Here is a 26,125-nt window from a genome sequence, read left to right on the forward strand (position 1 = left end):
ATTTAAGATATGACTAGTTCAGGGGAACAAGTGTCCCCGTGCTCGTGGCTCACCACGCAGACGGTCACTAACAGCAACAGGTGCGCTCCAGAAACCATAAAACTCTCGTGCCTCTGAGATAGGCGTGATTGACATGCCCTCTCTCCACTTACAAATTGTCATACCCACTGTGGCCCTGCCTTGGGCCGAGTGCCCTGCCCCCCTCGCGCCTTTATAGGGTTAGAACCTGATACCCACGCGCCCAGGTTCCCATACTTATTGGGGTGCGGTCACGTGTGTCACTTTTGACCACGAAAGGAGCACCGGTTAACAGGGTCTTCTGGTAGTGGGAGCAGCACCTCCGCACAGGCACCTCGAATCCGTGGAGTTTCTCCCCTCTCTCATTTCTCTGCAAGTCCTGTATTCCCCCGGAGGGTTTCCGTACGCACGACCCAATCCCGTTATCTACCGCAGACTAAAGTGCTGAAAGGCCCCCCGTTTCTTTCTATAACCCGAGGGGACGCAGAGAAACCCTGACAGAGGAGTCATGATGCAAGTCGAGACCCAAGTTCAATACAACAGCTCCTACATGGAAGAGGACCATGTTTACATGACGCAGGAGGATGACTGGGACAGAGACCTGCTGCTGGACCCCGCGTGGGAGAAGCAGCAGAGGAAGGTAGGTTCAACTCGGTGAACCGCGAGGCTCCAGGTGCCACTAGTGCGCTGCATTCGGGTGCACAACTTGGAACGAGTTTCAGGCTAGAGTTGTTTTTTTTCTGTGGTTGTGGCTTGCGTATCGGTATGTTTGGATGACGAGCTAACGGACAGAATTAGATGGATGTCACTTGACCCATTGTTTTTAAGTAGGATACGTATGTCAAGTGTTGAAGCCCAAATATGGTGGAAGAAGAGTTTTTTGGCCAATAAGGAGGTTTAAAATGAGATGGCAACGGCCGCACCTCAGGGAGCTGTGTGAGCAGTTAGATATTTCGGTCGTGGAACTTTCTCAGTGTTGTCTTTCAGTTACCCCCGACAGCCTCACGAAGACTGTGTCTAAATATACCTTCAGCTCCATCCCCGACTCACATTAAAAGGGAGCCATAAAAAACGATGGACTTGTGCGCTTTTACGCACGCTCTCCTCGCACTCTTATCATTACAAACATCCCACCTAACCCATTTTTAACTCCCACATCAAAATACACGTGGTAGTAACTCCGAAACTGTTTATTTTCGCTGCGGAAGTTCCCAGTGGACTTACTCGGTGGTATAAACGTCCCGCCCGTTGTCTTGGTGATCAGCTGGCCTCGCCACGGGGACGAGTGTGACAGGTGCGTTTTTAATGAGCTGTCAAGCCTAAAAGTCAATGGGCCGAGGTTGACGTCTGCGCGACCTAAACTTGGACAGCCACAATAGTGAAGCAAAGCATATGACCACATGCCCAGGTAATGGATGCACGTTTGTCACTTACATTTACATTTAGCCATTTAGCAGACGCTCTTATCCAGAGCGACTTACAGTAAGTACAGGGACATTCCCCCTGAGACAAGTAGGGTGAAGTGACTTGCCCAAGGGAACAACGTCAGTTTGCACAGCCGGGAATCGAACTGGCAACCTTCAGATTACTAGCCCGACTCCCTCACCGCTCAGCCATCTGACTCCCACTTCTCAGGGTTCACTTTATGACTTTTTGCTCTCATTGGTCACTGTGATAAAGTAGAGATTAATTTGACCACCAACTGCACCTGACAACACTGAACATCCATGTAGTACATGCTATACACAAAACTGAAATATTTGACTGCAATCCTTATAATCTACAAAATTCCTCTTGTTTATTTGAGAATAGATAATAAGAGTCTGATATTGCAGTCTTGACTTACGGTGACATCCACATGCAGTACATCTAAACATTTCCCTTCACTAATGCTGTTCTGCTGGACTTTAGAAACAGCATGTAGGGGCCAACAGGGATTGATTGCGTTGAATATGCATAGATCTGCATAAAAGAGTCCCTCAAGCAGTGACACTAAGGCTCTCTGAGTCTGACAAGCATGAGAGAACTCAACAGATGTCCAGAAAGAGAGGGAGAGGGAAATGGCAGGGCTTGTAGATGTACACCCCGGGTTAGTTTCACAGACCCACAAATAAACACGCACCTAAAAATACTCCTGAACTCTTTCTGTTACCTTCTCCAATCCCTTCCCCCCCTTCCCCCTCCCCCCCATCTTCCCTAATGATCAAACCTCCTCTTGGCCTCTCTCTCTCTCTCCCCTCCCTCTCTCTCTCTCTCTCTCTCTCTCTCTCTCTCTCCCTCTCTCTCTCTCTCTCTCTCTCCTCTCCCCTCCCTCCCTCTCCCTCTCCCTCCTCCCTCTCCCTCTCTCTCTCTCTCTCTTCTCCTCTCTCTCTCTCTCTCTCTCTCTCTCTCTCTCTCTCTCTCTCTCTCTCTCTCTCTCTCTCTCTCTCTCTCTCTCCCTCTCTCAGACATCCCTCATCACACCTTCTCTATTTCTCGACAAGTTGTTGAGATAGCACAATGTAGCTTTTTCTCCTGTCCACCAGTCTAAATGCAGTTGTGTAACAGGGGATAAGTGTGTGAGTGTGAGGGGGGGTGGGGGGGTCCACAGAGGGCTGTGTCGTTCCAACCTTCCCGACCTCTCCAGGGAGGTAGGTCACTTCTCCTGGCACTCCTCGTGGTCCGACAGGAAAACAGCCCAAGAAGCTGATATCACCTCATATATATAGACGTAGCATCATTTTGCGGTGAAACAAATCTGAAAGAAGACCCCTGAAAGAGACCCCTTCCACCTGTTCTCTCCTCATCCTTGAAATTTCGATGGAAAAATAAAGAGCTAGCAACCCCTGAGGAATGCAATTAAGTGTTTGTCAACATGGCGCTAGATCGGTCACAGATATAGAAAGGGTAGACACACAGGCTTCTTTTGGACGACGCATTTCTCAAGCAATGGCTGCTCTTTGGGGCCTTCCGGCATTATGGGGTGTGGGGGTTGGTTGGGGGAGTGATGGGGAGAGATTTCCTGCTGTGACACCAGAGGGGGGCTTGTCGGTCTTCTCCAGGTGAAGAAGGGTTATTGGTTCAGTCTGACGGTTTAGCTATTGTATGTTTTATTGAATGTGTAGTATATTATGTGAGTGAAAGTGTCATGTTGCTGTGCAAGTTTTTCTTTTTTTAACCCTTGTGTTATCTTCGGGTCATTCTGACCCATCAGTCATTGTGACCCACCGTCGTATTGCGACAAATTTACCGCATACAAAGACAAAGTGAAGCATTTTCTTTTAACACCTAGGCTGTCTCAGACCCCCCACATTGCAAAGGTTAAAAGAAAATTATTTTAATTTGTTTTTGTATTGGGTAAAATTGGGTAAACACAACGATGGTTCGTTATGAACCTTTGGGTCATGTGACCCGAAGGCAGCACGAGGGTTAAGCTGTTATGGGAACATAAGGTTTTCCATGGAGAGCAAGGAGGAATTTGAGAAAAATCAAGGTGCTGTGAAGTATTTTTGGCTTCATGCAAAAATGGAGGATCCTAGTCAAATGAATTAGTCGTTTCTGAAAGTTACACTGTGTAAGATACAAGAATCCACAAATGATCCTAGAGCATCTTGTCCTAATGATGACTTAGAGTAGGCCTTACATATGTTCAATTAAGGTGCAATGAAACTTACAAAAAGCAGTCACTTCATACGCTATACAGGCCAATTTAAACAGTTTACAGGCATTTTACAGTTGATAATTTATATATTCTGATATTTCTAGATCATAATGTCCCACAAAGCATGTATGTAGGTCAGTGAGGGAATTGTAACTATTTGTGGCTGGTCAGGTAAGTGCAAACACAGAGTGAATCACACATTTCATTTTCAGATGCTAAGTAGCTAACTGAACGACTGTCTGGTAATGGTGGGCCTACACTGGTGTTGGAGACTATAAATACCCATTACATACACGAACAGGCTGACGTCTGTTAGCTAGCGTTAGCCTGCTAGCTCTCGCGCTAGCCTGCTGGCTCACACTAGGGAAAGTGAATAGGAATGTACTGTATGGAGCCCATACACAGGGGAATGGTCATCCCCCGATCAGATTAGGGCAACGTATGCAAGTCTTAGCATCAACACTTTCTCCCTCATCACTGTACATTATACACAGTGGTGTACATATTAATTATGTTACGTGAAATGTCTAACTGTAAAAGTATTTTTAGCACAGGCCAAGGTAATCGGTTCTCTTTAGTTGTAGATGTAGACAGTGTTTTGGACTTAAGCAAAATACCTCTTGATTGTTATGGGACTGTTGTTGTCATTGGCCTTCGGCTTGCTAAATGTCAATAAAATCAGTTAGGACTTTGGGTCAAAATTTGGTTAAAGAATTTGGGCTACGTTTTTATACTGTTGTGTTCTAATATGATGAGAGCCAGTCTACATGGTTGGAGGATGAACTCCTTAGATAACAGGGATGTCATGTTTTATGAAGCTCCATAACTGTATCTAATCTGCTATAATCTTAATCATGACCCCTACTGTGGAACTTCACGACTCGAAGCTTTGTTTCCTGGAAGTGCCGTCACAGATACAGGGAATGGGATTAGGAATGACTACTCCCATAATCCCAAAAATCCCTCTTTTTACTTTCCAAGTTTTAATCTCATGTTTCTATTACTCTTGATTTGGGGAGATTACATTTTTAGGAAACTATGTTTATGATTTGTGTCAATTGCTTTAGGAATTTGGAAAGAAAGAAATAATAGACAAAGGGTTTTGAGTAATCCACCTGTAAATGTAATCTAGCATGGGATTTGTCAACCAAAAATGTCCCCATTCACTTTACTATCAACCCTGTGTTAAAACAGTGACCGAACCATGCCAGGTGACACAGAGTTTCATCACTTTCTGGTGGGCTGAACTTGGAATCCCCATCCCTTATTTGAGCCCGGAAAAAATGTTTGCCCTAGGAACTCTGCTGTCAATAATGTGGATTTACTAATGACATTGATAATGTAGATTCTGCCATATTGCTTTGACCTGTCCTCACCCTTTCAAATCAGTGAAGGAGAGGTAAGGAGAGGAGGGGAGATAAAAGGGGGTGCACCGTTGACCTAGCTAATCCCTAGACGTAACTGGCGGACATTTTAGATTTGCACCCACTCAGTGTAGGTCATGTAAAGCCCATGGCAGGAACACAGTCACCCTACATGCACCTGATCTCTGACCACAGCAGAGCTTTTCGAACCTCCACCCAGCTCTCACTGACTCTACAGTCTCTTAGATGTAGTCAAGTGTTTGTCCTTTGTCTTTATCCTGATGGATGTGCTATGAAATAAATGTTACGTTTTCATCAAGGAGGACAGATGATGGGTCACTGTCAAACGTTGGAATTGATCCGAACTGGCAAACAGCCATTAACCCTGACAGTTGTCAATTAAAAAAAGAAAAGGAAAGATCGTTTTGAGATTTGATGATGATAAGGTACATGTAGTGTAAAGAAACCAAAATAATTTGATTCACGAGTACACAATATACTGTATGTCATAAATATGGAAAGAGCGAGAGAGAACGGAGAAGCATTAAGGAGAGAGGTGAGAGAGCCAGTAGATCAGATGGCAGTTGCTATTCCAGAACCTGTGTCCATGTAGGGAGGCTTCTATAAACTGCTTTACTGAAGCCAGGGGAGACCTGGGGGTCCAGAGGAAAGGCTAGGTGTGTGTGTGTATGTGGGAGTGAGAATGCAAGTGTGTGTACATTTATGTGTGAGAATGTTTGAATGTGTGAATGGGTGTGTGTGTGATTGAATGATTGTGTGTGTGTACGCGCCCCGTGCATTGTAATTTTATTTTATGTGTGATGGGATTAATGTATTACATAGGCCACCCAGAAGATTTGTTGTTGGTTAATCTTGTGTGACGAAGGGTTATGAGGAGAGATTAGCCAGGTGTTTGAAGGTGTCTCGTAATGGGAAAAAGATACACCTGACACTCTAAGTGTTAGAATCCAGAGGGCAGAAATTCTAAACCATGATTGATGGGTTGAGGAGATGGTCGGCCATCTTGGATTCAGGTCCTGGGGTTGTAGCCTAAACTATCTTCCCTAAGAAGCAAACAAATAAACAAACAGAATAATTATTTCGGAGGTGCAATTAAATCTGCCAGCATGACAAAGATAGATTACAAATTTCCCTAAAGATGAAATAGATCCTGCAACGGTACTGTACCCAGCTAGCTACACAGCTAGCTAGCTAGCTACTGCTGGAACGGAGAGTAGCAATTTTATGATGCTGGCAGAAGGAGAGGTTTACGGTGTCTTGTTTGGTCCTTGGAACAGCTCAACATGGTGGGGGGTTCATAAACACCAACGTCAAGGTCAATGCTATATGTTTCAGTATTTGGGGAACCTAAGAAGTTAGGACAGGATATTTTAATCCGATAAACTATAACTTGTTCATGATTTCTATTATGGAGAAACCACTGTCATTCCTTCGATGCTGATCTGTTTGTCATCTTTGGTTTTTCTCAATTCGTTCTTGGCTCTTTGACTGGTGGTTTGTCGGAAACTAAGATTTATTTAAGTATTCATTTATTTTCTTATATTTTTGGGGGGGTCTTTTTGAAACTTTATTTATTTGGAGAGAGACAGTCAGAGAGAGAGAGAGAGACAGAGAGAGAGACAGAGAGACAGAGGGAGAGAGAGACAGAGAGAGAGACAGAGAGAGACAGAGAGAGACAGAGAGAGAGACAGAGAGATAGAGAAAGAGAGAGAGAGAGAGGAAAGCAGGAGAAAGGGAGGAATTTGCCATGTTTGGTTGTTATAGTAATAGTTGTAATAGTATACCGATGTCCATAGTAATGATATGAATACTGTTTCTGTGGCTCCACCGTTGCTTTGGCAATATGAACATTTGTTCCTTAATGCTAATAAAGCCAATTGAATTGAATTGAATTGAGAAAGGGAGGGAAGGACATGCAGGACCAATGGAAGTCCAATCAGAGCCCTTCTTATTGACACGCCATCATGAATGCCACCACTATATGGGTCCACTAAAACTATATAGGAAGGTAAAAGGTATAACCTTAGGCTCTGTGGCGCGTGCTCTACCCAGGTAGCTAAAGTGATGCCTCCAACGATCAGGAATTTTGATTGGCATAGTTTTAATGGACCTAGAGAGTTGCGACATTCACAACGACGTGTCAATAAGAAGAGCTCTGATTGGACGTTGATGGTTATGGCCCATGGCCTTGAAACAGGAACTACACTGTTTAATGTAGCCATTACCCAGCTGACCTGGGAACAGTTTGAAATATACCTCCTTAACGCCTAGATAGTCATTGACCCTGAGCACACAGGTCTCGGACCAGCCTGAACCCATTCTACCTGCCTCTCAACGAAGGACACTCCTGGTGAAACCAGACCCCCACCCTCACCCCCGCCTCCTGGACCAGGTGGACAGTCGTAAATCCTTCCAGCCTCTTTAACCAATTTATCCCCCCATCATCAATCATCAGGACTCAGTGGAGGAAAGGGGGGGTTGTGGGGACCGAGGACCACTTTAATGAGTCCGAAGGGAGAATGCCATTGCCACTGACCCTCACACACACACAAACGCACACTCACCCCACACTGTCAACTGCATCCAAACTTTCCTATACACACACACACACAATCAATAAAATCCGACATTTGAAGGCTGTACCCGTACCTCACTGTCACGTGGATCAGAGTGCACACACCGATCATGAACACCCACTGCACGGCTGATCAGGGCAGGCAGGATGGAGGGGGGAGGAGGGGGAGTGGGAGGGGGAGTGGGAGGGGGGGGGGGAGCGGCATGGAACAGAACATTGGGAACAAGAACATAATAACCCACGATGGAACAGAACGTGATCCGGTTATTACCCGTCACTAATCAGTCGTTGATGACACATAGCCATATGGCCCATCATTCAAAGCAGAATGTTCCTGTTCATCATGTTCATGTTAGTCAACAACATCCCAATTTCAGGACACAGGTCGTGACTTTGTTGCCGTGCCTACACCTTCACGTGCCCCGTGTCCATGCAGCATGCGAGCGGTCGAGAGAGAGGGATCAAAGCACTTCTCCTCATCTATTTGATCTGCATCTACAATAGGCGCGTTGTGCCAAGGGAGGGCATGTTGGGGCAGATGAGGGGAAGGTTTGTTCTGGATGATGAGGTCTCTCCAGATGTGCCACCTGCAGGTATGCCAACACAGCCCTCACGCCCACGGCATGCCTGGCTGGCAGCTGGCAGGGAGTTGGTTAGAAAACAGGTGTGTGTGCCCTGGCAAGAGAGATGTGTTCCTGGTCTCCTATTTATAGATGCAGCCTGGATGCTGGGCCCTGGAGTTATCCGCCTCTCTCCGTCTTAACGGCCCGCTGTTCACCGTGGTCTCTCCGCTCTGAGGGAAGATTCACAAATCATCAATAGACTCGCTCCCAATGAAAAGATTCAGGTTCAGCATTGAAAACAGGAAAATAAAAGGTTTGAGCGTTTTAGGGATTGGAATTCTGAATTCAGTTTCATGCTGGCTTGTCCTCCTTTTTAGATTGGTTAGAACAGACAGGAAATGACATAATCCGGTTCTCTTGCTCACTGGTTTTGCAAGTTATTGTAGAAACCAAGCCACCTCAGACACAGTACACTGGTCTTACTGCACTTTGCCCCTCTACATTTTTACGGTTTATGTTTTTATGTTATATAGTACAGTAAGGCAGCAGCAAGCATATCTTAAACAGATGAGAAATCTATTTCAGAAGGCTATTTAGATATGATACGATCTTACGTAACGGCGGTTATGAGGAAGTGGAACTGTAGGAATTGTGAGGTAGGAGTCGCAGTAGGGTGGGGCTGTAGCTCTTATGTCATCTTCCAAATGTGTCCTCTCTCTCTCTATCTCTCTCTCTCTCTCTCTCTCCCTCTCTCCATCTCTCTCTCTATCTCTCTCTCTCTCTCTCTCTCTCTCTCTCTCTCTCTCTCTCTCTCTCCCTCTCTATCCCTCTCTCTCTCTCTCTCTCTCTCTCTCTCTCTCTCTCTCTCTCTCTCTTCATCTCTCTCTCTCTCTCTCTCTCTCTCTCTCTCTCTCCATCTCTCTCTCTCCCTCCCAGTACTGTGGCACCCAAGTTCATGGCTTTAGATCTGTGTGGGGGACATTCAACACCCCTCCCCCTCCCCTGGGGGAAAGCAGGAGGAGGAGGAGGGGGGAAGCAGCTCTTGCGACTGTCACACCTGTTGTGTGTTGTATCCCTCTCCGTCCCAGACTATCCCCCCACACTCCCCCACACTACCCCCCCCCACCCTCCCTCTCTGCGTTCGCTCCTCCGGCTTGCCAAACCCCGGGGGGGGAGAAGAGGCCGACCGTTGTTTTGCACTAGACAAGGATCTCAATTAGCCGGATCGCAACACTGTAATTACATCACCGGCGAGTAGTTCCTGCAGTCATGCTCTGTGTCCGGAGGCAGAAAGCCCTGCTTTGTCCGATCCGCGTCATTCGATAGGGTTGAAATCTCCAACCGCCTGTAGTTGAAAGAAAACAACCGCGTTCGGTTGTGCTTTGTCGTTTCCCGTTCCTGAACAAGCGTGCGTTTGTTTACAGCCGTTTCCAACATCTCCACCAAGACAGGAAAACACTATTAGGTTTCTCCCCCCCCCCCCCCCCCAAAAAAAAAAAAATCACCATAAACCACATATACCTGTAACTGTGTGACCGTGAGGTAAACAGCACACAGATATGTTATGTTGTTGTTGTTGACGTGTGTGAGATAGAGATGTGTGGCCGGCTGGCTCACTAGTGGTGTGAAGAACTTTGTTGTCAGTTGTCAATCTGTCAGTGATGGACGGGATCTATGTCACAACAGTGTGATAGCAGTTGTTCACATATTCAACTGTTTATGTTGTTCCGCTACAGTTGGTAAGTACATATGGTATGGGAGTAAGGAGGAAGAAGGGTGTATCGAATTTAGTAGCACTGTGTGTGTGTGTGTGTGTGTGTTTGTTAGTGTCAAGCAGCTCTGGATCGTGTGACTGGGGGAACTGTTGCCTTTTCACCGTGTGAACTGTGTGTATGTGTGTGTGTGTGTGTGTGTGTGGAGGATGAGGGCTTGGCGTTCCTCATCCCCTCCAACAATTATAACCAGACAGGTGGGCTGCTGTGTCAGGCCGCGCTCCAGACAGACAGGACTATTATTTATATGCACCTTCTGTTTGTATGTACTGGATTCATTAAGAGTGTGTGCTTGTGTGGGTGTGTGTGTTACAAGGCCAGTAACACTAGTGTGTAAGTGTTGCTAGACGTTACCCACCTTGAGTCATTCCCTTCCAAAACCTTCATTTGAAGTGTGTGTGTAACCAGTGTGAGTGCTGTGACTTTCTAAACACAGGGGAGGTGTGTGTGTGTGTGTGTGTCTAGTGCGTGACTAAAAAGAGCAGGTGTTGCAGCTAGCTAAAGAGCAGGTGTGTGTATAATGACCTCCTCGTGACACACATTGTTACCAGATTGTCTTCATAGCCCTGCTGTGACCACACACACCTGTGTACTCACATTAACCAAAGCAGACATAAACAGCATGTTGGACTATTAAAGATGACAAGATGGCCGCCAGGTTAGCTCCAACACAAGAGTGATGGGATAGAATACACCACAACACAATACTTAACTACAACTGAATAAGGACAGACAGGACAGAGTAGAAAATAATAAAATTAAATAGAATATAGTAGAAATAATCTGAATACACTATAAAGTGACAGAATGAACTCTACCTGGCCCATAGTTCTGAGTGAATCTGAGGAGTCTAAAATTAAAATAGAAAACAAAGATTGTCCTCGCCTTAGGCTTATCTGTTGAAAATAGGAAACCCAGATATGAACGCAGAGGTATTCATCTGTGTAACAAAGAAGCTTGTTCTAATGTTCCAGAATTTATGGATAATTCCTCATGGCACATTGTTTTAACCCACTAAACCAACACCAAACTGGCCCAAACCTGGAACAAGAGTTGTTGAAAGCAGCTCTAAGAAGCTGTAGCTGTCTTTCTCACTGGGTCCCACTTGGTTTGAACTCCTCACCTTCTTCTCTGTGTGGAAGTCAAAGCTCGCACTGCTAACTGGACTCTCGACTGAGAGAACAAAGTGATATCGACTTGAGGTATCAGCGCCGAATTGACCATGTTGCTCGTGGGCCAAGTCCAATCCTCTCATGCCCTCACAAGGTTCTGTCTCCACGGTGGACGGTCGGAGGAACACCTCGAACAGGTTGGTGTTTAGCGGTCTACAGGACCCAGTGTCAGGGAGGACAGGGAGGAACTGATTTAGCCTCTGGCACATCATAAGATGGGGTCTGGAGTCAGGGACAAACATCCAGGTAATACTTCAAACCTATAGACTAGACCAAGCCTATTTAAGTGGACTGGGCTGGGCTAGGACAAAGAGATTTACCAGGTTGGTTTAAGTTACGATTATTTGGGCTAGTCTTTTTCCGGGCCACAGACTAGTGCAACCTCACTTAGGATAGGCTTGGGTAGATTAGAGGGATTTTCATGGCATCTTAAAGTAAGATTATCTGAGCTAGGCTTGTTTGTAGTGGCTTACGTGCTACTTCAATCCAGCCTGAACTGGGCTAGGCTAAAGAACTCCTGCAGCACAGTGTTGGAGTAACACTCATGCTAGGCTAATTGTCAGGTCAGACTGTTGACGTGTCGGCACACAGGGCGTGATGAATTGGACATCACCACAGCAGCATGCCTCGGTCCAGACATGCAGGCAGGCTTGAAGGACAACAGGCAGTCAGGGAGACAGTTAACCAAGCCGACAGGCTGGCAGAGCAGATTGTGTGTGTGTGTGTGGGGGGGGGGGGGGTGGGGGGGGAGCAAACCCCTTGTGTCAGCACAGCTAACCTTGTCGTATCATTGTCAACATGGTAGGGTAAAGTCACCGAGGGCTGAGATGTGAGCTCAATGCTGCCACCCGGAGGCTGATGCTCTGAACTGCAGCGACGGTCCTGGTTGCATCAGCTCTTGACTGATAAATACACAGGTTCAGGAGTTTTGCTGTGTGTGTATGTGTGTGTGTCAGCTGTGGCGAGGGTCAGCAGCACTGTGTTCCTCAGGGGAAGAGAGTTATGACAGACATATAGCAGGACCACCATGACCTCACTTAACGGAACGTCCAGCCTCAACCTTGGCCTCAGCCAGCTAACAATATCCCTGCCTTAAATCCCAGCCTCAGCCCCAACCCCATCCCCAGCCTCCAACCTCAACCCCAGCCTCAAGCCACGACCCCAGTCCCCAGCTTCAGTCTCAGCCCTGGCCTCCACCCCTATCCCCAGCCCCTACCCCCAGCCCCTATCCCTATCCCCAGCCCCTACCCCCAGCCCCTACCCCTATCCCCAGCCCCTACCCCCAGCCCCTATCCCCAGCCCCTACCTCCAGCCCCTACCCCCAGCCCCTACCCCCAGCCCCTACCCCCAGCCCCTACCCCAGCCCCTACCCCCACCCCCAGCCCCTACCCCCAGCCCTGTCTCAACAGGTGCAGGGGGGGGTGGCATAGCAGTAGAATAGTATCAGGGTGACTTCATAGTAGTGGTAGTCCGCAGACTAAACACTCACCCACTAACTGTTAGTTTGACTGATAAACCGGATATAGAAGAAACGGTAAGAATGGCGTTAAAAGGCTCATTACTAATTAAGGCCAAGGTTCACAGGATAGTGTATTTTCTATGCTTAAACACAGCTAAAGGAAAATGACTTGCAGTAGAAAAACCCTGTCCTCATGCGTTGAATCAGGATCTCGTAGGGCATGAGAGATGTACAGTAGAAGATAATGGAACCGGGCTGTACAGTGAGAACTGGGAGAATTGTAAACATGCTAGCTTTCAGGAACCTAAGGCAGGACCAGAGCTACATCTGGACGGACGGAGGGTCCCTGTCATCGCCGCCCCTGCTCCCTTTCTCCTCCGTTCAATCCATTCCTTCCGTCTCTTCCCTCTCCTCCTCTTCCTCCTCCTCCTCTTCGTCTTGGACCCTGACAGTCTTCCTCAGGAATGTTGCCTTCTCAGCTGTCCCTTGGTGTCCCATGGCTGTCCCAATTTAGCCTCCCTCCCCCCTCCCTCCCTCCCTCCCTCCCTCCTCTCCTCAGCCCTCCTCCTCCCTCCCTCCCTCCCTCCATCTCTCCTCCCCTCCTCTCCTCAGCCCTCCTCCTCTCGTTCCTAGCCAGCAGGCCTGGTTAGCGGTGTGGATCTCAGGCTGTGTTGGGCGCCTGTCTAAATTTGGTCATGCGTGGCCTTTGGGGTCTGCCCCCCCTCTGAAGGGAGGGGGGGAGGGGGGGAAGGGGGAGGGGCACACCTGCTGGCCCGGGGGCTAGGACCCTGACGCGCTCTCCTTCTCTCCTTCCAGACCTCCACATCAAATTACACCCCGGACTGGGCATTCCTCCCACTCCTCGCACTCGGAAGACTCTCCCTATCTCTCTCTCTCTCTCTCTCTCTCTCTCTCTCTCTCTCTCTCTCTCTCTCTCTCTCTCTCTCTCACTCTCTCTATCGCTCTCTCTCTCTATCTCTCTCTATCTCTCTCTCTATCTCACTCTCTCTATCTCTCTATCTGACTCTCTCTCTCTATCTCTCTCTCTCTCTCTCTCTCTCCCTCCCACCCACATAGACAGAAGATCACACACATGCACAGTTTTAAAGCTCTCACTTCTGTTTCGCCCTCTGTTCTCACAGAAACAGGAACCTTCATTATTGATTCATACAATCTCTCCCTCTGTCCATATCCTCTCTTGATCTCCCTCTCTCCCACACAATATTCTCATGCAGTCATTCTTTTCCTCTGCCCTCCAGCGCCCACTCCAGACTAATACACATGTTCATCGCAACCCCTCATCATCTCTCTCTCTCTCTTCTCTCCATCTTCCATCCATCCTCCCTCCCTCCATCCACCCACCCTACAGCTCTACTACACCAACTAACTAATACAGACCCATCACACCAGGTCCTGCAGTCTAGCTAGGGATCTGATAGCGTTTACAGACTTTTCTGTGTGTCTGTGTGTGTGTGTGTGTGTGTGTGCAGCTTGTCAGTCACCTCTTCCAAGCGAGGTCTCAGCACTGGTAGAAGGAGGGCACTGATTGGATGAGACACTTGATGCTTCTCCAAGCACTCTTGAAACCTGGTGAGGGAAACAAACCAATTACAGTTGTCCCCTTTTGACAGTGTGTGTGTGTGTGTGTGTGTGTGTGTGTATGACGGGCCCAACACACAACGGTTTACTGGGGGGGGTTGTTTAGGAGGCTGGGTGTACGTGGGGAGTCAGGTGGCTAAGCGGTGAGGGAATCGGGCTAGTAATCCGAAGGTTGCCAGTTCGATTCCCGGTCATGCCAACTGACGTTGTGTCCTTGGGCAAGGCACTTCACCCTACTTGCCTCGGGGGAATGTCCCTGTACTTACTGTAAGTCGCTCTGGATAAGAGCGTCTGCTAAACGTAAAAATGTAAATGTACGTTGGGTTAGGTTCTGAAGTGTTTTGTTTTTGGTCGGCATCTGATGTCTCCGTCTTCCTGTTCCCCGTCAGACTTTCACAGCCTGGTGTAACTCCCACCTGAGGAAAGCAGGAACACAGATCGAGAACATCGAGGAGGACTTCAGGAATGGCCTCAAACTCATGCTGCTGCTGGAGGTCATCTCAGGTGGGTCCCACACACACACTCAAAATACACACATACACACACACACACTCAAAATACACACACACTCAAAATACACACACACACACTCAAAATACACAAACGCAGCGTCTAACACATCTCCGCACTCCCCAGGTGAGAGACTGCCCAAACCAGACAAAGGCAAGATGCGCTTCCACAAGATCGCCAACGTCAACAAAGCCCTGGACTTCATCTGCAGCAAAGGAGTGAAGCTGGTGTCCATCGGAGCCGAGGGTAACGTCTCGCTCTCTGGAGCGTCTTTGCTTGAATCTGGTGTAGAACATAACACACGTGCTAAAGCTCTCCTGGTGACATGGTGCTCGGAGTAAGATGGCGTTTTTTTTTTCAGTTGTATGTGTGGGTCTGGGCTCTGTGTTGCCATGGTTTTTGATTATCTGGCTTTGTAACTTTACACAGAGATCGTCGACGGCAACGTGAAGATGACCCTGGGAATGATCTGGACCATCATCCTGCGTTTCGCCATCCAGGACATCTCCGTGGAAGGTGTGTGTGCGCGTGTGTGCATGTGTGTGTCAACCTTTCAGAGTATACTCATGTCATAAACGTGGCACATAAACAGACTCCCTGTTCCCATAAAGTTGTAAACACAGTGAGGGAACATTCACGTCACATGAGAAGAGTACCAACAGTTCCCCATAAACGCTCAGGACCCATGAATTCAATTACTCACACACACACGCACACACACACACACACAAAGCCCACCCATTAGTTCTATGTGAGTACACACTTTAGATGTCAGACAGTCCTAGTAAACATGGTAATATGTTAGGCTATCACGTCTCGCACACACACGCACACACACACCTCAGTAAACATGTGTCACACATTCACTTGCAGGCGTGATAGCGTGATAATGTTGCATAGATGGGTTATTGGAGCATCTGGAATTGTGGGATCACATATAGTTTATGTCATCTCACACCTTCCACTCCATCAATCCCTCCCTCCATCGCTCCATCCCTCCCTCTCTCTTTCTCTCTCTGACCTCCATCTGCCTCCTAACCCTCCACTTACCCCCCCTTCCCATCCTCCTCCCATTCCCACATCACCCTCCCCCCTCTTCCTCTCCTTCTCTCCTCCCTCCCCCCTCTTCCTCTCCTTCTCTCCTCCCTCCCCCCTCTTCCTCTCCTCCTCTCCTCCCTCCCCCCTCTTCCTCTCCTTCTCTCCTCCCTCCCCCCTCTTCCTCTCCTCCTCTCCTCCCTCCCCCCTCTTCCTCTCCTTCTCTCCTCCCTCCCCCCTCTTCCTCTCCTTCTCTCCTCCCTCCCCCCTCTTCCTCTCCTCCTTTCCCTTCCTCTTCGTCTCCTACCTCCTTCTCTTCCTTCCTTTCCTTCCTCTCTCCTCTCTATTCCCACACCTCCCTCCCTCCCTCATCCTCTCCTCCCTCCCTCTCCTCGCTAATCACACACCTCCCTCACCTCCCTCCTTCTCTTCCTCTCCTACTCTCCTCCCTCCTTCTCTTCCTCTCCTCCTCTCCTCCCTCCTTCTCTTCCTCTCCTCCCTCCTTCTTTTCCTCTCTTCCTCTCCTCCTCTCCTCCCTCCCTCCCCTCCTCCAGAGACCTCTGCTAAGGAGGGTCTGCTGCTGTGGTGTCAGAGGAAGACTGCCCCGTACAGGAATGTCAACGTGCAGAACTTCCACATCAGGTGAGTGCACAGCACCACCCTGTGGCTGGGATGGGGAACGACACCCTTTCACATCTGAAACAAACAATATCCATCATGTAGGAGATGGATGGCTCCCTCTCAAACAGGGGGCTTTTGCTGTCACTTGTTACTGTCTACTTCAATAGCACAACTTCATCTTACTTGTTTTCCTCTGAAATTGTATTTAAAACTTTTCATTTCTGTAATTCTGCTCTTCCTGTCCTCTTTCTCCTTGTCTCTGCCGAATTCTCCTCCCCCTCTCCTGTCTTCCTCTCCCTCCTCCTCTCCCTCCTCCTCCTCTCCTCCTCCTCTCCTCCTCTCCCTCCTCCTCTCCCTCCTCCTCTCCCTGCTCCCCTCCTCCTCTCCTCCCCCTCTCCTGTCTTCCTCTCCCTCCTCCTTTCCCTCCTCCTCTCCTCCTCCTCTCCCTCCTCCTCTCCCTCCTCCTCTCCCTCTCCTCCTCTCCCTGCTACCCTCCTCCTCTCCTCTTCCTCTCCTCCTCTCCCTCCTCTCCTCCTCCTCTCCTCTTCCTCTCCTCCTCTCCCTCCTCCTCTCCTCCTCTCCCTCCTCCTCTCCTCTTCCTCTCCTCCTCTCCCTCCCCCTCTCCCCTCCTCCTCTCCTCTCCCTCCTCCTCTCCCTCCCCCTCTCCTCTTCCTCTCCTCCTCTCCCTCCTCTCCTCTTCCTCTCCTCCTCTCCCTCCTCCTCTCCCTCCTCTCCTCCTCCTCTCCTCTTCCTCTCCTCCTCTCCCTCCTCCTCTCCTCCTCTCCCTCCTCCTCTCCTCTTCCTCTCCTCCTCTCCCTCCCCCTCTCCCCTCCTCCTCTCCTCTCCCTCCTCCTCTCCCTCCCCCTCTCCTCTTCCTCTCCTCCTCTCCCTCCTCTCCTCCTCCTCTCCTCTTCCTCTCCTCCTCTCCCTCCTCCTCTCCCTCCTCTCCTCCTCCTCTCCTCTTCCTCTCCTCCTCTCACTCCTCCTCTCCTCCTCTCCCTCCTCCTCTCCTCTTCCTCTCCCTCCTCCTCTCCTCCTCTCCCTCCTCCTCTCCTCCTCTCCCTCCTCCTCTCCCTCCTCTCCTCCTCCTCTCCTCTTCCTCTCCTCCTCTCACTCCTCCTCTCCTCCTCTTCCTCTCCTCCTCTCCCTCCTCCTCTCCTCCTCTCCCTCCTCCTCTCCTCTTCCTCTCCTCCTCTCCCTCCCCCTCTCCCCTCCTCCTCTCCTCTCCCTCCTCCTCTCCCTCCCCCTCTCCTCTTCCTCTCCCTGGTGACTCAGTTGGAAGGATGGCCTGGCTCTATGTGCCCTCATCCACAGACACAGACCTGACCTCATTGATTACTCCAAACTGAGAAAGGTGCTTCACCCTTCTCCCTTCCACCCTCACCCCTCCACCCTCACCCCTCCACCCTCACCCCTCCACCCTCACCCCTCACCCCTACCTTCTAACCCCTGTAGTTTCTCTTGCCCTGTTCCTTTCCACTTGTACTTGGGCTCAACTTAATTCCATTCATCAAACGTAATTTCACCTCGCCCCCAAAAAAATCGTCATATTTTTCTTTTGAAATGTTTATGACATAAAGATGAACCCTGTCTGGCGTTGTGTCTGTGTTAAAGGATGACCCCATCGGTAACCTGAACACCGCTTTCGAGGTGGCTGAGAAGTACCTGGACATCCCTAAGATGCTCGACGCTGAAGGTGAGAAGTCCCACCCCCACCGCCTCTCTCTGACCAATCGCCATCCACAGGAAGACGAATCACCGCCCTCACTCCTTTCAAACACTGCACGGATGGCTCAGATGGTTTCCTTGCTTACCTTAGTGGTGCTGACTCACTAAATGTGCGTGTGTGTGCGTGTGTGTGTGCCGCAGACATTGTGAACACCCCCAAGCCCGACGAGAAGGCCATCATGACCTACGTGTCCTGTTTCTACCACGCCTTCGCCGGCGCCGAGCAGGTAACCGTGACAACCCCGTCCCACGCGCCCCCACCGGCGACAGTTACAGAGAGGGAGTCTGCTTTCATCCGTTTTTTTTCATCCGATCTCTCATCCATCCCTCTTTCCTCTCCCCAGGCGGAGACAGCGGCCAACCGCATCTGCAAGGTCCTGGCTGTCAACCAGGAGAACGAGAAGCTGATGGAGGAGTACGAGAAGCTGGCCAGCGAGGTGAGTCCAAGAACTAGGAGGCTGAGAACTCCAAAAGGAGAACACAGAACTCGGAGGAACCAGGATCTGGAACGCATTCTGGATCAGCCCGCGCAGCATCAAGAACAATCGTCGGCCACAGCAGAGAGCTCTCAGTGTCGTCTATTCACTGATTGGCTGTCGAACTCTTCCCCTCTTTTTTCCCAACCTCCAACCCCCAATACCCTCGACCCCTTCACCCCCTGACCCCTGACCCCCTAGCTGTTGGAGTGGATCCGTCGCACCATCCCCTGGCTGGAGAACCGCGTGGCGGAGCAGACCATGCGCTCCATGCAGCAGAAGCTGGAGGACTTCCGGGACTACCGCCGCGTGCACAAGCCGCCCCGCGTGCAGGAGAAGTGCCAGCTGGAGATCAACTTCAACACCCTGCAGACCAAGCTGAGGCTGAGCAACAGGCCCGCCTTCATGCCCTCCGAGGGCAAGATGGTGTCGGTGCGTAGCCGGTGGGGACGTGGGGATCCTCGGGGTGGGGCGTGGCGGGGAGAAGGGAGGGGTTGTTTTTGTCTGTTCTCTGAGACGGCTGGTTGCTCAGGGTGTTCGGTCCAGACGGTGATGGTCTACAGTGCGGTACGGGTCCCAGCCACCTGGTCTGACCTCGGGGGGCGTCTCTCTCTCTATCCCCCCCTGCAGGACATCGCCAACGCGTGGAAGGGTCTGGAGGGGGTGGAGAAGGGCTACGAGGAGTGGCTCCTCACCGAGATCCGCCGTCTGGAGAGACTGGACCACCTGGCCGAGAAGTTCAAGCAGAAGTGCTCCCTGCACGAGTCCTGGACCTCAGGTAGAGAGAGAGAGAGAGAGAGAGAGAGAGAGAGAGAGAGAGAGAGAGAGAGAGAGAGAGGGGGGAGGGAAGGGGCGGGGGGTGAGGAAGAAGGAGAACCATGGGAGAGGTTGTCTGAGGCAATGAAAGTTGAGTGAAGGTGTTGGTGGAGATCACGAGATGGTCATATGGAAGAGGATGGATTATCAGAGTATGGAAGATGCCGTTGTGAATCATGGACCTGTGTGTGTGTGTGTGTGTGTGTGTGTGTGTGTGTGTGTGTGCGCGCGTGCCCCAGGTAAGGAGGAGCTTCTGTCTCAGAAGGACTACGAATCTGCCTCTCTGATGGAGATCAGAGCCCTGATGAGGAAACACGAGGCGTTCGAGAGCGACCTGGCCGCCCACCAGGACCGCGTGGAGCAGATCGCCGCCATCGCCCAGGAGCTCAAGTAAGAACCTTCCAGGTTCTCACCAGAACCAGCGGTTCCACCCAGAACCCAAATCCTCACAGACCGACCATATCAGTGTGTTCTAAAATAGGCGGTTCTACGCAGCCTAAATGTCTACTCGTGTGTGTGTGTGGTGTTTGTGTGTGTGTGTGTGTGTGCCACAGTGAGCTGGACTACCATGATGCCTCCTCCGTCAACGCTCGCTGCCAGGGCATCTGTGACCAGTGGGACAACCTGGGAACCCTGACCCAGAAGAGGAGGGACTCTCTGGAGGTACACACACACACACACACACAGAGGAGGGACTCTCTGGAGGTACACACACACACACACACAGAGGCAGGAGCAGGTTCTTGTTACGGGGGCTCTACAGTGTTTGTGTTCTGTGTCCAGCGCGTGGAGAAACTGTGGGAGACCATCGACCAGCTGTACCTGGAGTTCGCCAAGAGAGCGGCGCCCTTCAACAACTGGATGGACGGAGCCATGGAGGACCTGCAGGACATGTTCATCGTCCACAGCATCGAGGAGATCCAGGTATGGAGACACACACACACACAGAATTACACACACACACACACACAGTAATGGGTAGTAATAGTATAACCAACCATCTTTCATTCTGCCTCGTCTCTATTTAATCCCCTCATCTGTTCTCACACCTTTCCTATTCTCCTCCTCCCTCCCCCCTCTGCCCCCCTCCTCCCCCCTCTGTCCTCCTCACCCCCCCCCCCCCCCCTCCCTCCAGAGTCTGATCACAGCTCATGACCAGTTCAAGGCCACCCTGCCGGAGGCCGACAAGGAGCGCATGGCCACCATGGGCATCCAGAACGAGATCCTGAAGATCGCTCAGACCTACGGCATCAAGCTGTCAGGGGTCAACCCCTACACCAACCTCTCCCCACAGGACATCAGCAACAAGTGGGACGCTGTGAGTCCACATATAAACCATACACAGCTATGGGAGTTGTAGTTTTTCTCTTCTTGTAGTTTGGATACGCCTATACACAGCTATGGGAGTTGTAGCTTTTCTCTTCTTGTAGTTTGGATACGCCTATTTACAGCTATGGGAGTTGTAGTTTTTCTCTTTTTGTAGTTTGGATACGCCTATACACAGCTATGGGAGTTGTAGTTTTTCTCTTTTTGTAGTTTGGATACGCCTATACACAGCTATGGGAGTTGTAGTTTTTCTCTTTTTGTAGTTTGGATACGCCTATACACAGCTATGGGAGTTATAGTTTGGATTTGTCGTTTTTTCAAAGGGTTTACCCCCTAATGTAGTATCTGTTCACATCCGTCTCATTCGATGCTTGTTGAAGCCCCTCCGCTCTCTACCGCCCTCCGCAGGTGAAGCACCTCGTCCCCCTCAGAGACCAAATGCTGCAGGAGGAGGTGGCCAGACAGCAGGCCAACGAGAGGCTGAGGCGCCAGTTCGCCGCCCAGGCCAACATCATCGGACCCTGGATCCAAACCAAGATGGAGGTAGGGGTCAGGGCCATACAGTGCAGTTACAGTCATCATCATCTGCATACCGCACCACAGTATGGTGTCAGATGGCTAAGGGGGTCAGATGGCTGAGCGGTTAGGGAGTCGGGCTATTAATCAGAAGGTTGTTGGTTCGATTCCCGGCCGTGACAAATGACGTTGTGTCCTTGGGCAAGGCACTTCACCCTACTTGCCTCGGGGAGAATGTCCCGGTACTTACTGTAAGTCGCTCTGGATAAGAGCGTCTGCTAAATGACTAAATGTAAATGGTGTAGAGCAGTTTGTTACTGTACAGTACAGTGTAGAACAGTTTATTTCTGCTCACTTTCCCTCATAATTCTCACGTCTCCCCTCCCTCCCTCCCCCCTCCCCCCTTCCTCTGCAGGAGATTGGCCACGTGTCCGTGGACATCGCTGGCTCCCTGGAGGAACAGATGAACAACCTGAAGCAGTACGAGCAGAACATCATCAACTACAAGTCCAACATCGACAAGCTGGAGGGAGACCACCAGCTCAGCCAGGAGTCCCTGATCTTCGACAACAAGCACACCAACTACACCATGGAGGTTAGACACACACACACAAATACACACATGCATATTTTACCAACTGCATTGTACGATGTACATGCATGCCAAAGTCAGTATATGTGTTCTCTTTGTAGTTTTCGGTTTCTATATCTTTCCCCTCCCTCCCTCCCTCCCTCCCTCCCTCCTTCCCTCCCTCCCTCCCTCCCTCCCTCCCTCCCTCCCTCCCTCCCTCCCTCCCTCCCTGGTTCCTCCGTGCAGCACATCCGTGTGGGCTGGGAGCAGCTGCTAACCACCATCGCCCGCACCATCAACGAAGTGGAGAACCAGATCCTGACCCGCGACGCCAAGGGTATCAGCCAGGAGCAGCTCAACGAGTTCAGGGCCTCCTTCAACCACTTCGACAGGGTGAGGCCTCGCTCTCAAACACACACACTTTCTTCATCAAATAACGGACAGTAAAGAGAACACACACCTTTACATTTGCTTCTTCCATGTTGAGAGGGTTACACACACACACTTGAGGAAATTACAGTCGGTTGTTAGCGTTCATCCCGGCCTCTCTCTCCTGCAGAAGAGAAACGGCATGATGGATCCGGACGACTTCCGTGCCTGCCTCATCTCCATGGGTTACGATCTGGTCAGTACCAAACAGGAAGCGCCTCCAGCTTCTTAAGATCGCCCGTCCAATAGCGGGACCTCCTATCTCTCCAGCCCCTCCAATCTTCTTCCTGTGTGTGGTCCAATAGGGCGAGGTTGAGTTTGCTCGCATCATGACCCTGGTGGACTCCAACAACACGGGCGTGGTCACCTTCCAGGCCTTCATCGACTTCATGACCCGCGAGACGGCCGAGACGGACACAGCAGAGCAGGTCATGGCCTCCTTCAAGATCCTGGCCTCCGACAAGGTGAGAGGACACGGCCAAGTTTCAAACTGAAAAGTCCCACCTTCAAAACCGCTGAAATGTAGTTGGTTTTTAAAACCGTTGATCGCCCGCCGCACTTACTGCGTGGACTGTTTCTAGGTCGCTGAGGAGAAACAGCCGATTAAGGCGTGACGTGTGGACATGTAAATGTTAAACGAGATCGGTTGCCGACGGCGACTGCCAGTACAAAGCGCTCATCTGTCGCTGGATGATTTGTGTGACATACAGTAACTTTCTCTCTCTCTCTCTTCCCCAACCTCCCCCCCCCTCCCTCTCTCCCTCTCCCCCACACTTCTCTCTCCCCCCCCCAGTCCTACATCACGGTGGATGAGCTCCGCAGGGAGTTGCCCGTGGAGCAGGCAGAGTACTGCATCAGCCGCATGACTCGCTACATCGGCAGCGACGGCCCCGCTGGCGCCCTCGACTACATCTCCTTCTCCAGCGCCCTCTACGGGGAGAGCGACTTATAAACACCCCCCGCCCCCGTCCTCCTCCTCCTTCCTTCTCTCCTCCTCCTCTTCTTCATTCTCTCCTCCTCTCCTCCCTCCTTCGCGACGCTCCCCCTGTTTCTCCTGAACGATGTAGAAGTGCTTCTCTCTCCCCTCCTCCACCTGCTCTTCTTGCTTTTGAGAGTGGGAGTTAACGCTCTCTCTCTCTCTCGCTCACGCTCTCTCTCGCTCACGCTCTCTCTCTCTCGCTCACGCTCTCTCTCTCTCTCTCTCTTCTTCTCCTCCTTCCTTGTCCCCCTCCCTCCAATTCTCAGATGACATATTTTTTTTGTAGAAGGGTGAAGAAATTATGAGATGAAAAAAGATTGGTTGTTCGGTCGGTTGTGTATTCGTGCAGATTCATGCTGTGTGTAATGTAGAGATGTCCGTGTCCTAGTTCCAGACCCTAGTCTCCTAGTCCCCTAGTCCCTAGCCCTAGAATCCTAGCCCTAGAACCCTAGCTCCTAAGCCTTCCATCCTAGCCTCTGATCCCAGAACCCTAGCTAAAACAAGACAGGCACCCCCTCCCTATTCTAGAACCTTAGAACCCTAGAACCATGCGCCACTTTCCAGTCCTAGCTGGGGGTCTCCAGTATTGAAGTGGAGAAACACTATAACAGAAAGCCAGTCTTACGGCGTAAAAAAACGTCAAAGTTCTGAAGGCACAAACACACGGTGCCTGTGAACCAAAACAGGTAATGTTATGTTAACATTAGTCGTGTGTGACGGCATCGTCGGGACTCTCCTCGGAGTCCCAGACGAGGGAAGTCAAACGCAATGGGGAGTTTGGAACGCCGGGGTCAGCTGTAGTGAGGGAGAGAGAGAGAGAGAGAGAGAGAGAGAGAGAGAGAGGGAGAGAGAGAGCAGCGAGGCGAGGTGCCCCTGTGACAGAAGATTCGCGAAGATGCATGAAGGATGTCGAAGTTGGTTCGTACGACTCGACAGACAGACAGAGAGAGAAAGAAAGACACATAGACAGATAAGAGAGCTACAGACCGGATTGGTACCGCTGTTAACTGATACTCTAGCCCCGCCCTGTTATACATATGGGAGGGGTTTAGGTGTAGGAAATGACCTGATTGGTCGATAGTCATTTATGGCACAAAGAAGGACAATTGTTATTGGCTCGACTGCGACGACTCACACGCCTCTCTCTCGTCTCTCCTCTGTTTCTCCACGATGATAAAGTCACGCGGGACGATATTGGGGGTTGTGTGTGTGTGTGTGTGGGGAGAGAGAGAGAGATGTGGTGAGTAGTGTGTGTGAGAGAGAAAGGCAAGGCACCAGGCAAGTTCAGGTGGTTTTATGGAATACTGAATAACGATCATTCGTAGCATGGTTACCACACACACACACACACACCAGCTGTGATCTGGAGAATTTATGACAGTGATAAACCCTGTGTATGAATTATCCCCCCCCCTCATCTCGTTCTCTCTCTCTAAACATCCTCTCTCTCCCTCCTCCCTCCCTTGCTCACTGATCACTACCTGCACACGATTCATTTCAAAGCTGAAGCCAAACCTTGGAATAAAAAAGGACAATTATATTATCATAAGGTGCTTTTTGTGTTTGGTGTCTTTTATTTATTTTTATAATACACAAATAACGTTCCAACCTTCACACAATGTACTCGTGGCATTCAGAGGAGTCAAAATGGACAAACGCACAAGAGAACACAAAAAAACTACAGGAAGCAGACTTCCCCCCCTGACCTCTGACCCCAGGGTTAAGGTTCCATGGCGGCGGGGTGGTGGGCGGGGTCCCAGACGAGGTGGGAGGGGAAGTCCAGCCCCTTCTCCAGGGCGTGGCGTCGCCAGCGCTCCTCGTCGCCCTCGTGGGTGAGGTAGCGGCACCCCATCCTGTGTTCAAACTCCCTCAGGTCACACCACAGCTGGAGGTCCTGGGGGAGTGAGGGATCGTGTTGACATGTGTATGCATGTGTGCGTGCGTGTTTGTACCTGTGTGTGTGTGTGTGTCACCTGCAACCAGGGGTGTCCCAGGGCCTTGCCCACACTGAACCTGCGCCTCACGGCCACCTTCAACAAGTTACTGATCAGGTTCACCGCTGAGGGAGAGAGAGAGAGAGAGAGGATGAGGATGAGAGAGAGTATGAGAGAGAGAGAGAATGAGGATGAGAGAGAGTATGAGAGAGAGAGAGAGAATGAGGATGAGAGAGAGGATGAGAGAGAGGAATGGCGTTAGAAAGGATAAACAAGAGCATATAACCCCCCTCCCCCCCTCGCCGATATCTTCTCCCCATGACCCCCTCACACTATCCTCCCCCCCCCCCCCCCCCCCCCCCTCACCCTCCAGGGAGACGGAGGCCCAGGTCTGCCGGGGGTACATGAAGGCGGCGTTGGTGATCTGCTGGTTCACGTCCTCGTCCTCGTTGAAGGGGAAGGTTCCGCTCAGGCTGACGTACAGGATCACGCCCACCGACCACATGTCCAGCGAGCGGTTGTAGCCGTGGCTGCCGATAACCTCGGGCGCCAGGTACGCCGGCGTGCCCACCACCGAGCGCCGGAACGACTTCTCGCCGATGATGCGGGCAAAGCCGAAGTCGCACAGCTTCACCTGGAGGGGAGGAGGGGAGTTGCAGGACAAAAGGAGGGGGGGGGGGGGGGGGTGAGCCCAGTGCTGCTACCAGAGCATGTAAGTGAATGTAGGGAGACAGAGAGAGAGAGAGACAGAGGAGAGACAAGGAGGAGGAGCGTGCACACACACACACCTGGGGGAAGGGGTCCGAGGAGGCCAGGAGAACGTTCTCAGGCTTCAGGTCACAGTGAGCGATGTGCTTGAAGTGGAGATACCTCAGAGCCTCCAGGATCTACACACACACACACACACACACACAGCAAGCACACAGACATACAGACACACACAACACACACAACAAGCACACACACACAGACATACACACACAACACATGCACACACACAC

General features: G+C 50.7%; 2 protein-coding genes across 3 annotated transcripts in view; one reads left to right on the top strand and one right to left on the bottom strand.

Moving 5' to 3' along the window:
• Positions 1 to 260: 260 nt before the first annotated feature.
• Positions 261 to 24,743, top strand: actn3b (actinin alpha 3b). Of its 2 annotated transcripts, XM_062449393.1 has the most exons (21): positions 264 to 658; positions 14,573 to 14,687; positions 14,820 to 14,939; positions 15,123 to 15,209; positions 16,283 to 16,370; positions 17,625 to 17,703; positions 17,964 to 18,045; positions 18,219 to 18,304; positions 18,422 to 18,514; positions 18,755 to 18,985; positions 19,184 to 19,331; positions 19,609 to 19,759; positions 19,924 to 20,032; positions 20,153 to 20,293; positions 20,505 to 20,687; positions 21,104 to 21,238; positions 21,627 to 21,806; positions 22,029 to 22,175; positions 22,342 to 22,407; positions 22,517 to 22,675; positions 23,005 to 24,743. In XM_062449393.1, the coding sequence occupies exons 1-21, from the start codon at positions 527 to 529 to the stop codon at positions 23,161 to 23,163; spliced, it is 2,691 nt and encodes an 896-aa protein (XP_062305377.1). In that variant the 5' UTR covers positions 264 to 526; the 3' UTR covers positions 23,164 to 24,743. The 2 variants fall into 2 exon arrangements, with proteins under 2 accessions (XP_062305376.1, XP_062305377.1); XM_062449392.1 differs by having other exon boundaries at positions 261 to 658; positions 14,573 to 14,939.
• prkd4 (protein kinase D4) overlaps positions 24,732 to 26,125 on the bottom strand; it is a gene marked incomplete at its 5' end in the record, with an annotated part of 6,159 nt that continues 4,765 nt past the window's right edge. The window contains 4 exon segments of the mRNA XM_062449960.1: positions 24,732 to 25,084; positions 25,164 to 25,249; positions 25,491 to 25,758; positions 25,913 to 26,011. Of these exon segments, the coding sequence (XP_062305944.1) occupies positions 24,911 to 25,084; positions 25,164 to 25,249; positions 25,491 to 25,758; positions 25,913 to 26,011 (627 nt within the window).

This window comes from Osmerus eperlanus, chromosome 23, assembly GCF_963692335.1.
Source record: "Osmerus eperlanus chromosome 23, fOsmEpe2.1, whole genome shotgun sequence".
Classification (NCBI taxonomy): domain Eukaryota; kingdom Metazoa; phylum Chordata; class Actinopteri; order Osmeriformes; family Osmeridae; genus Osmerus; species Osmerus eperlanus.